Source organism: Strongylocentrotus purpuratus, unplaced genomic scaffold (assembly GCF_000002235.5).
Source record: "Strongylocentrotus purpuratus isolate Spur 01 unplaced genomic scaffold, Spur_5.0 spur5_scaffold_8, whole genome shotgun sequence".
Classification (NCBI taxonomy): Eukaryota; Metazoa; Echinodermata; class Echinoidea; order Camarodonta; family Strongylocentrotidae; genus Strongylocentrotus; species Strongylocentrotus purpuratus.
Window position 1 is genome coordinate 22655336 of NW_022145614.1, and position 17333 is coordinate 22672668.

At 33.8% G+C, this 17333-nt stretch overlaps 1 protein-coding gene across 7 annotated transcripts in view; it reads right to left on the reverse strand.

Annotated features, from left to right (window-relative positions):
• The window catches only part of LOC587453 (mucin-17), a 151038-nt gene that overhangs the window by 96766 nt on the left and 36939 nt on the right, over positions 1-17333 (reverse strand). For all 7 annotated transcript variants that reach the window (XM_030975375.1, XM_030975374.1, XM_030975373.1 and 4 more), the window contains 8 exons: positions 15314-15565; positions 13247-13498; positions 11184-11435; positions 9120-9371; positions 7054-7305; positions 5559-5810; positions 3495-3746; positions 1432-1683 (listed from right to left, as the gene is read on the reverse strand). In XM_030975375.1, coding sequence (XP_030831235.1) covers positions 1432-1683; positions 3495-3746; positions 5559-5810; positions 7054-7305; positions 9120-9371; positions 11184-11435; positions 13247-13498; positions 15314-15565 — 2016 coding nt within the window. The remainder of the gene's footprint in view (positions 1-1431; positions 1684-3494; positions 3747-5558; positions 5811-7053; positions 7306-9119; positions 9372-11183; positions 11436-13246; positions 13499-15313; positions 15566-17333) is intronic.

Sequence of the window (17333 nt, forward strand, 5' to 3'; positions counted from 1 at the left end):
GTCTAAAATTGGCCAGGTATGTATAGCAACAGTTCCTCTTAAAGACTTTTCAAGTTATAACCACATTCAAATTTTTCAGTTCTATTATCTATGACACAGTTCATATACCGTACATGTATGCAAACTTGTAAAGAACACTTGCAACACTACAGGATTGAACATAAAATGGTAGAGATATACAGTGCGTCCCAGAAAAAGCAAAACCGAGATTTATTGATGTTTTATCATAACTTAATCACATTTATAATTAATAAATGACACATATTTGGAAAGCTTAGATCCTCCTCTTTCATTTGATGCAACTCATTATGATGCATATTTCACGCATAAGTAATTAAAAGCAATTTGAAAAGAGGAAACCGAAAAGTCGTTTGGCAGGCGGTATCTGAATTTCAAAGAGAAAATCAAATTTCTAGAAAGTTGAGTTCCTGCCCTTTCATATGACACCTCAATCAGGAAAAATGAGCAAGGAATCACAAAGTTCTGTTCGTTTAAAATAGCCCTTACATTTTCATAATTTTAGCAAACAAATTCATTTTCACTGGGTGCCTGCCGTAGCAAAAAGCAGAATTGACAAAAGACTTTACTCTGTTTCATTGACAATTAGCCATGCATGAAGTCTTTCGTCTATGGCTGATTGTCAACGAAACGGAGTTAAGTCTTTTGTGAAGTTCGTTTGTTGATACGGCAGGCAGCCAGTGAAACAAATTCGTTTAATCAAATCATGGAAATGCAAGCATTACTTTAAACAAACAGAACTTTGTTATTCCTAGCTCATTTTTCCTGAATGAGGTGTCATATGAAAGGGCAGAAACTCAACTTTCTAGAAATTTGATTTTCTCCTTGAAATTCAGATACCGCCCGCCAAACGACTTTTCGGCTTCCTCTCTTCAAATTGATTTTAATCACTCATACGTGAAATATGCATTATTATGAGTTGCATCAAATGAAAGAGGAGGATCTAACCTTTCCAAATATGTGTCATTTATCAATTATAATTGTGAGTAAGTTATGATAAAACATTGATAATTCTTGGTTTCGTTTCATCTGGGACGCACTGTACAAGGGGATTCTTCTGCAAAAGAATCAAACTTTTAGTTTTTTTGGATCAAATTTACTATTTAAAAAAAAAAAGATCATTAGATGTTTATTTTATATTTAATAAAGGATATCATTTATTTTTTAGGTTGATGTCTTTTCATTTGATTCTTAAATCAAGCTTTATTTCCCAAGTAATACTGACCTGTATGACAAACAAAGCTGCAATTACCTTAATGTTGTCCTTGCCATCTACAAAGCTGCAGAAACGTCAGTGTAAAACAATAATACAGATATTTTGCAGTTACAAAAGGATTTTTTTTTTTTTTCTGAGGAAAATTCATGCAGGTTTATGTCATTAACTCAAATAAGCATTATTTCAGTAATACTGACCTTGTACAATAATGACATTGAAGCTGCAAGAATCTTGATTTCCATTGGCATCAGCAAAGGTCCAGGTAACTTGGGTGTTACCAATGTTAAAGAAATCTGTTGTTGAATGACTTTGAGAAATAATTGTCGGGACTTGTCCACTGTTGTCTATTGCAGTAGGTGCAGTAAAGAAGACTTGAGTACTCGTTTGACTTAATCCAACCTCCCGCTGGATATCCGCAGGGCATGTGGCAACAGGTGGCGTTCTATCAACTGATAGATAACATTTGGGAAGAATAAATGTACAAGAAGTCAGACTTATTTCAAATCTCTTCACAAGATTTTCACATTTTTACCTTCATACATGTGTCCATAGGAAATGTCCTTCCCTACATTTTCTCGATAATGAGACCCAGTTTTCTGGAAGCTTCATAACATTTTAGTTGTATTATCCCCAGAGCTATCAAAGAGCTGCTAATTATACCTCAAATAAAGTTATGGCCTCAAACGATTCTAGAGTTATATAGCAATGACAAATAACACTCAAATTCGGTGGGTAGCATATACACATATATTATCAATTATATTAGGAACCAGAATTGTAAAATTGTAGTAATACAGTATGGATGTACTTTAAATTGACACCCAAAAGAGTCTAAAATTGGCCAGGTATGTATAGCAACAGTTCCTCTTAAAGACTTTTCAAGTTATAACCACATTCAAATTTTTCAGTTCTATTATCTATGACACAGTTCATATACCGTACATGTATGCAAACTTGTAAAGAACACTTGCAACACTACAGGATTGAACATAAAATGGTAGAGATATACAGTGCGTCCCAGAAAAAGCAAAACCGAGATTTATTGATGTTTTATCATAACTTAATCACATTTATAATTAATAAATGACACATATTTGGAAAGCTTAGATCCTCCTCTTTCATTTGATGCAACTCATTATGATGCATATTTCACGCATAAGTAATTAAAAGCAATTTGAAAAGAGGAAACCGAAAAGTCGTTTGGCAGGCGGTATCTGAATTTCAAAGAGAAAATCAAATTTCTAGAAAGTTGAGTTCCTGCCCTTTCATATGACACCTCAATCAGGAAAAATGAGCAAGGAATCACAAAGTTCTGTTCGTTTAAAGTAGCCCTTACATTTTCATAATTTTAGCAAACAAATTCATTTTCACTGGGTGCCTGCCGTAGCAAAAAGCAGAATTGACAAAAGACTTTACTCTGTTTCATTGACAATTAGCCATGCATGAAGTCTTTCGTCTATGGCTGATTGTCAACGAAACGGAGTTAAGTCTTTTGTGAAGTTCGTTTGTTGATACGGCAGGCAGCCAGTGAAACAAATTCGTTTAATCAAATCATGGAAATGCAAGCATTACTTTAAACAAACAGAACTTTGTTATTCCTAGCTCATTTTTCCTGAATGAGGTGTCATATGAAAGGGCAGAAACTCAACTTTCTAGAAATTTGATTTTCTCCTTGAAATTCAGATACCGCCCGCCAAACGACTTTTCGGCTTCCTCTCTTCAAATTGATTTTAATCACTCATACGTGAAATATGCATTATTATGAGTTGCATCAAATGAAAGAGGAGGATCTAACCTTTCCAAATATGTGTCATTTATCAATTATAATTGTGAGTAAGTTATGATAAAACATTGATAATTCTTGGTTTCGTTTCATCTGGGACGCACTGTACAAGGGGATTCTTCTGCAAAAGAATCAAACTTTTAGTTTTTTTGGATCAAATTTACTATTTAAAAAAAAAAAGATCATTAGATGTTTATTTTATATTTAATAAAGGATATCATTTATTTTTTAGGTTGATGTCTTTTCATTTGATTCTTAAATCAAGCTTTATTTCCCAAGTAATACTGACCTGTATGACAAACAAAGCTGCAATTACCTTAATGTTGTCCTTGCCATCTACAAAGCTGCAGAAACGTCAGTGTAAAACAATAATACAGATATTTTGCAGTTACAAAAGGATTTTTTTTTTTTTTCTGAGGAAAATTCATGCAGGTTTATGTCATTAACTCAAATAAGCATTATTTCAGTAATACTGACCTTGTACAATAATGACATTGAAGCTGCAAGAATCTTGATTTCCATTGGCATCAGCAAAGGTCCAGGTAACTTGGGTGTTACCAATGTTAAAGAAATCTGTTGTTGAATGACTTTGAGAAATAATTGTCGGGACTTGTCCACTGTTGTCTATTGCAGTAGGTGCAGTAAAGAAGACTTGAGTACTCGTTTGACTTAATCCAACCTCCCGCTGGATATCCGCAGGGCATGTGGCAACAGGTGGCGTTCTATCAACTGATAGATAACATTTGGGAAGAATAAATGTACAAGAAGTCAGACTTATTTCAAATCTCTTCACAAGATTTTCACATTTTTACCTTCATACATGTGTCCATAGGAAATGTCCTTCCCTACATTTTCTCGATAATGAGACCCAGTTTTCTGGAAGCTTCATAACATTTTAGTTGTATTATCCCCAGAGCTATCAAAGAGCTGCTAATTATACCTCAAATAAAGTTATGGCCTCAAACGATTCTAGAGTTATATAGCAATGACAAATAACACTCAAATTCGGTGGGTAGCATATACACATATATTATCAATTATATTAGGAACCAGAATTGTAAAATTGTAGTAATACAGTATGGATGTACTTTAAATTGACACCCAAAAGAGTCTAAAATTGGCCAGGTATGTATAGCAACAGTTCCTCTTAAAGACTTTTCAAGTTATAACCACATTCAAATTTTTCAGTTCTATTATCTATGACACAGTTCATATACCGTACATGTATGCAAACTTGTAAAGAACACTTGCAACACTACAGGATTGAACATAAAATGGTAGAGATATACAGTGCGTCCCAGAAAAAGCAAAACCGAGATTTATTGATGTTTTATCATAACTTAATCACATTTATAATTAATAAATGACACATATTTGGAAAGCTTAGATCCTCCTCTTTCATTTGATGCAACTCATTATGATGCATATTTCACGCATAAGTAATTAAAAGCAATTTGAAAAGAGGAAACCGAAAAGTCGTTTGGCAGGCGGTATCTGAATTTCAAAGAGAAAATCAAATTTCTAGAAAGTTGAGTTCCTGCCCTTTCATATGACACCTCAATCAGGAAAAATGAGCAAGGAATCACAAAGTTCTGTTCGTTTAAAGTAGCCCTTACATTTTCATAATTTTAGCAAACAAATTCATTTTCACTGGGTGCCTGCCGTAGCAAAAAGCAGAATTGACAAAAGACTTTACTCTGTTTCATTGACAATTAGCCATGCATGAAGTCTTTCGTCTATGGCTGATTGTCAACGAAACGGAGTTAAGTCTTTTGTGAAGTTCGTTTGTTGATACGGCAGGCAGCCAGTGAAACAAATTCGTTTAATCAAATCATGGAAATGCAAGCATTACTTTAAACAAACAGAACTTTGTTATTCCTAGCTCATTTTTCCTGAATGAGGTGTCATATGAAAGGGCAGAAACTCAACTTTCTAGAAATTTGATTTTCTCCTTGAAATTCAGATACCGCCCGCCAAACGACTTTTCGGCTTCCTCTCTTCAAATTGATTTTAATCACTCATACGTGAAATATGCATTATTATGAGTTGCATCAAATGAAAGAGGAGGATCTAACCTTTCCAAATATGTGTCATTTATCAATTATAATTGTGAGTAAGTTATGATAAAACATTGATAATTCTTGGTTTCGTTTCATCTGGGACGCACTGTACAAGGGGATTCTTCTGCAAAAGAATCAAACTTTTAGTTTTTTTGGATCAAATTTACTATTTAAAAAAAAAAAAGATCATTAGATGTTTATTTTATATTTAATAAAGGATATCATTTATTTTTTAGGTTGATGTCTTTTCATTTGATTCTTAAATCAAGCTTTATTTCCCAAGTAATACTGACCTGTATGACAAACAAAGCTGCAATTACCTTAATGTTGTCCTTGCCATCTACAAAGCTGCAGAAACGTCAGTGTAAAACAATAATACAGATATTTTGCAGTTACAAAAGGATTTTTTTTTTTTTTCTGAGGAAAATTCATGCAGGTTTATGTCATCAACTCAAATAAGCATTATTTCAGTAATACTGACCTTGTACAATAATGACATTGAAGCTGCAAGAATCTTGATTTCCATTGGCATCAGCAAAGGTCCAGGTAACTTGGGTGTTACCAATGTTAAAGAAATCTGTTGTTGAATGACTTTGAGAAATAATTGTCGGGACTTGTCCACTGTTGTCTATTGCAGTAGGTGCAGTAAAGAAGACTTGAGTACTCGTTTGACTTAATCCAACCTCCCGCTGGATATCCGCAGGGCATGTGGCAACAGGTGGCGTTCTATCAACTGATAGATAACATTTGGGAAGAATAAATGTACAAGAAGTCAGACTTATTTCAAATCTCTTCACAAGATTTTCACATTTTTACCTTCATACATGTGTCCATAGGAAATGTCCTTCCCTACATTTTCTCGATAATGAGACCCACAGTTTTCTGGAAGCTTCATAACATTTTAGTTGTATTATCCCCAGAGCTATCAAAGAGCTGCTAATTATACCTCAAATAAAGTTATGGCCTCAAACGATTCTAGAGTTATATAGCAATGACAAATAACACTCAAATTCGGTGGGTAGCATATACACATATATTATCAATTATATTAGGAACCAGAATTGTAAAATTGTAGTAATACAGTATGGATGTACTTTAAATTGACACCCAAAAGAGTCTAAAATTGGCCAGGTATGTATAGCAACAGTTCCTCTTAAAGACTTTTCAAGTTATAACCACATTCAAATTTTTCAGTTCTATTATCTATGACACAGTTCATATACCGTACATGTATGCAAACTTGTAAAGAACACTTGCAACACTACAGGATTGAACATAAAATGGTAGAGATATACAGTGCGTCCCAGAAAAAGCAAAACCGAGATTTATTGATGTTTTATCATAACTTAATCACATTTATAATTAATAAATGACACATATTTGGAAAGCTTAGATCCTCCTCTTTCATTTGATGCAACTCATTATGATGCATATTTCACGCATAAGTAATTAAAAGCAATTTGAAAAGAGGAAACCGAAAAGTCGTTTGGCAGGCGGTATCTGAATTTCAAAGAGAAAATCAAATTTCTAGAAAGTTGAGTTCCTGCCCTTTCATATGACACCTCAATCAGGAAAAATGAGCAAGGAATGACAAAGTTCTGTTTGTTTAAAGTAGCCCTTACATTTTCATAATTTTAGCAAACAAATTCATTTTCACTGGGTGCCTGCCGTAGCAAAAAGCGTATTGACAAAAGACTTTACTCTGTTTCATTGACAATTAGCCATGCATGAAGTCTTTCGTCTACGGCTGATTGTCAACGAAACGGAGTTAAGTCTTTTGTGAAGTTCGTTTGTTGATAAGGCAGGCAGCCAGTGAAACAAATTCGTTTAATCGAATCATGGAAATGCAAGCATTACATATAATACAGATAATACAGATATTTTGCAGTTACAAAAGGATTTTTTTTTTTTTCTGAGGAAAATTCATGCAGGTTTATGTCATTAACTCAAATAAGCATTATTTCAGTAATACTGACCTTGTACAATAATGACATTGAAGCTGCAAGAATCTTGATTTCCATTGGCATCAGCAAAGGTCCAGGTAACTTGGGTGCTACCAATGTTAAAGAAATCTGTTGTTGAATGACTTTGAGAAATAATTGTCGGGACTTGTCCACTGTTGTCTATTGCAGTAGGTGCAGTAAAGAAGACTTGAGTACTCGTTTGACTTAATCCAACCTCCCGCTGGATATCCGCAGGGCATGTGGCAACAGGTGGCGTTCTATCAACTGATAGATAACATTTGGGAAGAATAAATGTACGAGGAGTCAGACTAATTTCAAATCTCTTCACAAGATTTTCACATTTTTACCTTCATACATGTGTCAATAGGAAATGTCCTTCCCTACATTTTCTCGATAATGAGACCCACAGTTTTCTGGAAGCTTCATAACATTTTAGTTGTATTATCCCCAGAGCTATCAAAGAGCTGCTAATTATACCTCAAATAAAGTTATGGCCTCAAACGATTCTAGAGTTATATAGCAATGACAAATAACACTCAAATTCGGTGGGTAGCATATACACATATATTATCAACTATATTAGGAACCAGAATTGTAAAATTGTAGTAATACAGTATGGATGTACTTTAAATTGACACCCAAAAGAGTCTAAAATTGGCCAGGTATGTATAGCAACAGTTCCTCTTAAAGACTTTTCAAGTTATAACCACATTCAAATTTTTCAGTTCTATTATCTATGACACAGTTCATATACCGTACATGTATGCAAACTTGTAAAGAACACTTGCAACACTACAGGATTGAACATAAAATGGTAGAGATATACAGTGCGTCCCAGAAAAAGCAAAACCGAGATTTATTGATGTTTTATCATAACTTAATCACATTTATAATTAATAACTGACACATATTTGGAAAGCTTAGATCCTCCTCTTTCATTTGATGCAACTCATTATGATGCATATTTCACGCATAAGTAATTAAAAGCAATTTGAAAAGAGGAAACCGAAAAGTCGTTTGGCAGGCGGTATCTGAATTTCAAAGAGAAAATCAAATTTCTAGAAAGTTGAGTTCCTGCCCTTTCATATGACACCTCAATCAGGAAAAATGAGCAAGGAATCACAAAGTTCTGTTTGTTTAAAGTAGCCCTTACATTTTCATAATTTTAGCAAACAAATTCATTTTCACTGGGTGCCTGCCGTAGCAAAAAGCAGAATTGACAAAAGACTTTACTCTCTTTCATTGACAATTAGCCATGCATGAAGTCTTTCGTCTACGGCTGATTGTCAACGAAACGGAGTTAAGTCTTTTGTGAAGTTTGTTTGTTGATACGGCAGGCAGCCAGTGAAACACATTCGTTTAATCAAATCATGGAAATGCAAGCATTACTTTAAACAAACAGAACTTTGTTATTCCTAGCTCATTTTTCCTGAATGAGGTGTCATATGAAAGGGCAGAAACTCAACTTTCTAGAAATTGGATTTTCTCCTTGAAATTCAGATACCGCCCGCCAAACGACTTTTCGGCTTCCTCTCTTCAAATTGATTTTAATCACTCATACGTGAAATATGCATTATTATGAGTTGCATCAAATGAAAGAGGAGGATCTAACCTTTCCAAATATGTGTCATTTATCAATTATAATTGTGAGTAAGTTATGATAAAACATTGATAATTCTTGGTTTCGTTTCATCTGGGACGCACTGTACAAGGGGATTCTTCTGCAAAAGAATCAAACTTTTAGTTTTTTTGGATCAAATTTACTATTAAAAAAAAAAAAAGATCATTAGATGTTTATTTTATATTTAATAAAGGATATCATTTATTTTTTAGGTTGATGTCTTTTCATTTGATTCTTAAATCAAGCTTTATTTCCCAAGTAATACTGACCTGTATGACAAACAAAGCTGCAATTACCTTAATGTTGTCCTTGCCATCTACAAAGCTGCAGAAACGTCAGTGTAAAACGATAATACAGATATTTTGCAGTTACAAAAGGATTTTTTTTTTTTTTCTGAGAAAAATTGATGCAGGTTTATGTCATTAACTCAAATAAGCATTATTTCAGTAATACTGACCTTGTACAATAATGACATTGAAGCTGCAAGAATCTTGATTTCCATTGGCATCAGCAAAGGTCCAGGTAACTTGGGTGCTACCAATGTTAAAGAAATCTGTTGTTGAATGACTTTGAGAAATAATTGTCGGGACTTGTCCACTGTTGTCTATTGCAGTAGGTGCAGTAAAGAAGACTTGAGTACTCGTTTGACTTAATCCAACCTCCCGCTGGATATCCGCAGGGCATGTGGCAACAGGTGGCGTTCTATCAACTGATAGATAACATTTGGGAAGAATAAATGTACAAGAAGTCAGACTTATTTCAAATCTCTTCACAAGATTTTCACATTTTTACCTTTATACATGTGTCCATAGGAAATGTCCTTCCCTACATTTTCTCGATAATGAGACCCACAGTTTTCTGGAAGCTTCATAACATTTTAGTTGTATTATCCCCAGAGCTATCAAAGAGCTGCTAATTATACCTCAAATAAAGTTATGGCCTCAAACGATTCTAGAGTTATATAGCAATGACAAATAACACTCAAATTCGGTGGGTAGCATATACACATATATTATCAATTATATTAGGAACCAGAATTGTAAAATTGTAGTAATACAGTATGGATGTACTTTAAATTGACACCCAAAAGAGTCTAAAATTGGCCAGGTATGTATAGCAACAGTTCCTCTTAAAGACTTTTCAAGTTATAACCACATTCAAATTTTTCAGTTCTATTATCTATGACACAGTTCATATACCGTACATGTATGCAAACTTGTAAAGAACACTTGCAACACTACAGGATTGAACATAAAATGGTAGAGATATACAGTGCGTCCCAGAAAAAGCAAAACCGAGATTTATTGATGTTTTATCATAACTTAATCACATTTATAATTAATAAATGACACATATTTGGAAAGCTTAGATCCTCCTCTTTCATTTGATGCAACTCATTATGATGCATATTTCACGCATAAGTAATTAAAAGCAATTTGAAAAGAGGAAACCGAAAAGTCGTTTGGCAGGCGGTATCTGAATTTCAAAGAGAAAATCAAATTTCTAGAAAGTTGAGTTCCTGCCCTTTCATATGACACCTCAATCAGGAAAAATGAGCAAGGAATCACAAAGTTCTGTTTGTTTAAAGTAGCCTTTACATTTTCATAATTTTAGCAAACAAATTCATTTTCACTGGGTGCCTGCCGTAGCAAAAAGCAGAATTGACAAAAGACTTTACTCTCTTTCATTGACAATTAGCCATGCATGAAGTCTTTCGTCTACGGCTGATTGTCAACGAAACGGAGTTAAGTCTTTTGTGAAGTTCGTTTGTTGATACGGCAGGCAGCCAGTGAAACAAATTCGTTTAATCAAATCATGGAAATGCAAGCATTACTTTAAACAAACAGAACTTTGTTATTCCTAGCTCATTTTTCCTGAATGAGGTGTCATATGAAAAGGCAGAAACTCAACTTTCTAGAAATTTGATTTTCTCCTTAAAATTCAGATACCGCCCGCCAAACGACTTTTCGGCTTCCTCTCTTCAAATTGATTTTAATCACTCATACGTGAAATATGCATTATTATGAGTTGCATCAAATGAAAGAGGAGGATCTAACCTTTCCAAATATGTGTCATTTATCAATTATAATTGTGAGTAAGTTATGATAAAACATTGATAATTCTTGGTTTAGTTTTATCTGGGATGCACTGTACAAGGGGATTCTTCTGCAAAAGAATCAAACTTTTAGTTTTTTTGGATCAAATTTACTATTAAAAAAAAGATGATCATTAGATGTTTATTTTATATTTAATAAAGGATATCATTTATTTTTTAGGTTGATGTCTTTTCATTTGATTCTTAAATCAAGCTTTATTTCCCAAGTAATACTGACCTGTATGACAAACAAAGCTGCAATTACCTTAATGTTGTCCTTGCCATCTACAAAGCTGCAGAAACGTCAGTGTAAAACGATAATACAGATATTTTGCAGTTACAAAAGGATTTTTTTTTTTTTTCTGAGGAAAATTCATGCAGGTTTATGTCATTAACTCAAATAAGCATTATTTCAGTAATACTGACCTTGTACAATAATGACATTGAAGCTGCAAGAATCTTGATTTCCATTGGCATCAGCAAAGGTCCAGGTAACTTGGGTGCTACCAATGTTAAAGAAATCTGTTGTTGAATGACTTTGAGAAATAATTCTCGGGACTTGTCCACTGTTGTCTATTGCAGTAGGTGCAGTAAAGAAGACTTGAGTACTCGTTTGACTTAATCCAACCTCCCGCTGGATATCCGCAGGGCATGTGGCAACAGGTGGCGTTCTATCAACTGATAGATAACATTTGGGAAGAATAAATGTACGAGGAGTCAGACTAATTTCAAATCTCTTCACAAGATTTTCACATTTTTACCTTCATACATGTGTCAATAGGAAATGTCCTTCCCTACATTTTCTCGATAATGAGACCCACAGTTTTCTGGAAGCTTCATAACATTTTAGTTGTATTATCCCCAGAGCTATCAAAGAGCTGCTAATTATACCTCAAATAAAGTTATGGCCTCAAACGATTCTAGAGTTATATAGCAATGACAAATAACACTCAAATTCGGTGGGTAGCATATACACATATATTATAATTATATTAGGAACCAGAATTGTAAAATTGTAGTAATACAGTATGGATGTACTTTAAATTGACACCCAAAAGAGTCTAAAATTGGCCAGGTATGTATAGCAACAGTTCCTCTTAAAGACTTCTCAAGTTATAACCACATTCAAATTTTTCAGTTCTATTATCTATGACACAGTTCATATACCGTACATGTATGCAAACTTGTAAAGAACACTTGCAACACTACAGGATTGAACATAAAATGGTAGAGATATACAGTGCGTCCCAGAAAAGCGAAACCGAGATTTATTGATGTTTTATCATAACTTAATCACATTTATAATTAATAAATGACACATATTTGGAAAGCTTAGATCCTCCTCTTTCATTTGATGCAACTCATTATGATGCATATTTCACGCATAAGTAATTAAAAGCAATTTGAAAAGAGGAAACCGAAAAGTCGTTTGGCAGGCGGTATCTGAATTTCAAAGAGAAAATCAAATTTCTAGAAAGTTGAGTTCCTGCCCTTTCATATGACACCTCAATCAGGAAAAATGAGCAAGGAATCACAAAGTTCTGTTTGTTTAAAGTAGCCCTTACATTTTCATAATTTTAGCAAACAAATTCATTTTCACTGGGTGCCTGCCGTAGCAAAAAGCAGAATTGACAAAAGACTTTACTCTGTTTCGTTGACAATTAGCCATGCATGAAGTCTTTCGTCTACGGCTGATTGTCAACGAAACGGAGTTAAGTCTTTTGTGAAGTTCGTTTGTTGATACGGCAGGCACCCAGTGAAAATGAATTCGTTTAATCAAATCATGGAAATGCAAGCATTATTTTAAACAAACAGAACTTTGTTATTCCTAGCTCATTTTTCCTGAATGAGGTGTCATATGAAAGGGCAGAAACTCAACTTTCTAGAAATTTGATTTTCTCCTTAAAATTCAGATACCGCCCGCCAAACGACTTTTCGGCTTCCTCTCTTCAAATTGATTTTAATCACTCATACGTGAAATATGCATTATTATGAGTTGCATCAAATGAAAGAGGAGGATCTAACCTTTCCAAATATGTGTCATTTATCAATTATATTGTGAGTAAGTTATGATAAAACATTGATAATTCTTGGTTTAGTTTTATCTGGGACGCACTGTACAAGGGGATTCTTCTGCAAAAGAATCAAACTTTTAGTTTTTTTGGATCAAATTTACTATTAAAAAAAAGAGATGATCATTAGATGTTTATTTTATATTTAATAAAGGATATCATTTATTTTTTAGGTTGATGTCTTTTCATTTGATTCTTAAATCAAACTTTATTTCCCAAGTAATACTGACCTGTATGACAAACAAAGCTGCAATTACCTTAATGTTGTCCTTGCCATCTACAAAGCTGCAGAAACGTCAGTGTAAAACGATAATACAGATATTTTGCAGTTACAAAAGGATTTTTTTTTTTTTCTGAGGAAAATTGATGCAGGTTTATGTCATTAACTCAAATAAGCATTATTTCAGTAATACTGACCTTGTACAATAATGACATTGAAGCTGCAAGAATCTTGATTTCCATTGGCATCAGCAAAGGTCCAGGTAACTTGGGTGCTACCAATGTTAAAGAAATCTGTTGTTGAATGACTTTGAGAAATAATTGTCGGGACTTGTCCACTGTTGTCTATTGCAGTAGGTGCAGTAAAGAAGACTTGAGTACTCGTTTGACTTAATCCAACCTCCCGCTGGATATCCGCAGGGCATGTGGCAACAGGTGGCGTTCTATCAACTGATAGATAACATTTGGGAAGAATAAATGTACGAGGAGTCAGACTAATTTCAAATCTCTTCACAAGATTTTCACATTTTTACCTTCATACATGTGTCCATAGGAAATGTCCTTCCCTACATTTTCTCGATAATGAGACCCACAGTTTTCTGGAAGCTTCATAACATTTTAGTTGTATTATCCCCAGAGCTATCAAAGAGCTGCTAATTATACCTCAAATAAAGTTATGGCCTCAAACGATTCTAGAGTTATATAGCAATGACAAATAACACTCAAATTCGGTGGGTAGCATATACACATATATTATCAATTATATTAGGAACCAGAATTGTAAAATTGTAGTAATACAGTATGGATGTACTTTAAATTGACACCCAAAAGAGTCTAAAATTGGCCAGGTATTTATAGCAACAGTTCCTCTTAAAGACTTCTCAAGTTATAACCACATTCAAATTTTTCAGTTCTATTATCTATGACACAGTTCATATACCGTACATGTATGCAAACTTGTAAAGAACACTTGCAACACTACAGGATTGAACATAAAATGGTAGAGATATACAGTGCGTCCCAGAAAAAGCAAAACCGAGATTTATTGATGTTTTATCATAACTTAATCACATTTATAATTAATAAATGACACATATTTGGAAAGCTTAGATCCTCCTCTTTCATTTGATGCAACTCATTATGATGCATATTTCACGCATGAGTAATTAAAAGCAATTTGAAAAGAGGAAACCGAAAAGTCGTTTGGCAGGCGGTATCTGAATTTCAAAGAGAAAATCAAATTTCTAGAAAGTTGAGTTCCTGCCCTTTCATATGACACCTCAATCAGGAAAAATGAGCAAGGAATCACAAAGTTCTGTTTGTTTAAAGTAGCCCTTACATTTTCATAATTTTAGCAAACAAATTCATTTTCACTGGGTGCCTGCCGTAGCAAAAAGCAGAATTGACAAAAGACTTTACTCTGTTTCATTGACAATTAGCCATGCATGAAGTCTTTCGTCTACGGCTGATTGTCAACGAAACGGAGTTAAGTCTTTTGTGAAGTTCGTTTGTTGATACGGCAGGCACCCAGTGAAACAAATTCGTTTAATCAAATCATGGAAATGCAAGCATTACTTTAAACAAACAGAACTTTGTTATTCCTAGCTCATTTTTCCTGAATGAGGTGTCATATGAAAGGGCAGAAACTCAACTTTCTAGAAATTTGATTTTCTCCTTGAAATTCAGATACCGCCCGCCAAACGACTTTTCGGCTTCCTCTCTTCAAATTGATTTTAATCACTCATACGTGAAATATGCATTATTATGAGTTGCATCAAATGAAAGAGGAGGATCTAACCTTTCCAAATATGTGTCATTTATCAATTAATATTGTGAGTAAGTTATGATAAAACATTGATAATTCTTGGTTTAGTTTTATCTGGGACGCACTGTACAAGGGGATTCTTCTGCAAAAGAATCAAACTTTTAGTTTTTTTGGATCAAATTTTCTATTAAAAAAAAGAGATGATCATTAGATGTTTATTTTATATTTAATAAAGGATATCATTTATTTTTTAGGTTGATGTCTTTTCATTTGATTCTTAAATCAAACTTTATTTCCCAAGTAATACTGACCTGTATGACAAACAAAGCTGCAATTACCTTAATGTTGTCCTTGCCATCTACAAAGCTGCAGAAACGTCAGTGTAAAACGATAATACAGATATTTTGCAGTTACAAAAGGATTTTTTTTTTTTTTTCTGAGGAAAATTCATGCAGGTTTATGTCATTAACTCAAATAAGCATTATTTCAGTAATACTGACCTTGTACAATAATGACATTGAAGCTGCAAGAATCTTGATTTCCATTGGCATCAGCAAAGGTCCAGGTAACTTGGGTGCTACCAATGTTAAAGAAATCTGTTGTTGAATGACTTTGAGAAATAATTGTCGGGACTTGTCCACTGTTGTCTATTGCAGTAGGTGCAGTAAAGAAGACTTGAGTACTCGTTTGACTTAATCCAACCTCCCGCTGGATATCCGCAGGGCATGTGGCAACAGGTGGCGTTCTATCAACTGATAGATAACATTTGGGAAGAATAAATGTACGAGGAGTCAGACTAATTTCAAATCTCTTCACAAGATTTTCACATTTTTACCTTCATACATGTGTCCATAGGAAATGTCCTTCCCTACATTTTCTCGATAATGAGACCCACAGTTTTCTGGAAGCTTCATAACATTTTAGTTGTATTATCCCCAGAGCTATCAAAGAGCTGCTAATTATACCTCAAATAAAGTTATGGCCTCAAACGATTCTAGAGTTATATAGCAATGACAAATAACACTCAAATTCGGTGGGTAGCATATACACATATATTATCAATTATATTAGGAACCAGAATTGTAAAATTGTAGTAATACAGTATGGATGTACTTTAAATTGACACCCAAAAGAGTCTAAAATTGGCCAGGTATTTATAGCAACAGTTCCTCTTAAAGACTTCTCAAGTTATAACCACATTCAAATTTTTCAGTTCTATTATCTATGACACAGTTCATATACCGTACATGTATGCAAACTTGTAAAGAACACTTGCAACACTACAGGATTGAACATAAAATGGTAGAGATATACAGTGCGTCCCAGAAAAAGCGAAACCGAGATTTATTGATGTTTTATCATAACTTAATCACATTTATAATTAATAAATGACACATATTTGGAAAGCTTAGATCCTCCTCTTTCATTTGATGCAACTCATTATGATGCATATTTCACGTATAAGTAATTAAAAGCAATTTGAAAAAAGGAAACCGAAAAGTCGTTTGGCAGGCGGTATCTGAATTTCAAAGAGAAAATCAAATTTCTAGAAAGTTGAGTTCCTGCCCTTTCATATGACACCTCAATCAGGAAAAATGAGCAAGGAATCACAAAGTTCTGTTTGTTTAAAGTAGCCCTTACATTTTCATAATTTTAGCAAACAAATTCATTTTCACTGGGTGCCTGCCGTAGCAAAAAGCAGAATTGACAAAAGACTTTACTCTGTTTCGTTGACAATTAGCCATGCATGAAGTCTTTCGTCTACGGCTGATTGTCAACGAAATGGAGTTAAGTCTTTTGTGAAGTTCGTTTGTTGATACGGCAGGCACCCAGTGAAAATGAATTCGTTTAATCAAATCATGGAAATGCAAGCATTATTTTAAACAAACAGAACTTTGTTATTCCTAGCTCATTTTTCCTGAATAAGGTGTCATATGAAAGGGCAGAAACTCAACTTTCTAGAAATTTGATTTTCTCCTTAAAATTCAGATACCGCCCGCCAAACGACTTTTCGGCTTCCTCTCTTCAAATTGATTTTAATCACTCATACGTGAAATATGCATTATTATGAGTTGCATCAAATGAAAGAGGAGGATCTAACCTTTCCAAATATGTGTCATTTATCAATTATAATTGTGAGTAAGTTATGATAAAACATTGATAATTCTTGGTTTAGTTTTATCTGGGACGCACTGTACAAGGGGATTCTTCTGCAAAAGAATCAAACTTTTAGTTTTTTTGGATCAAATTTACTATTAAAAAAAAGAGATGATCATTAGATGTTTATTTTATATTTAATAAAGGATATCATTTATTTTTTAGGTTGATGTCTTTTCATTTGATTCTTAAATCAAACTTTATTTCCCAAGTAATACTGACCTGTATGACAAACAAAGCTGCAATTACCTTAATGTTGTCCTTGCCATCTACAAAGCTGCAGAAACGTCAGTGTAAAACGATAATACAGATATTTTGCAGTTACAAAAGGATTTTTTTTTTTTTCTGAGGAAAATTGATGCA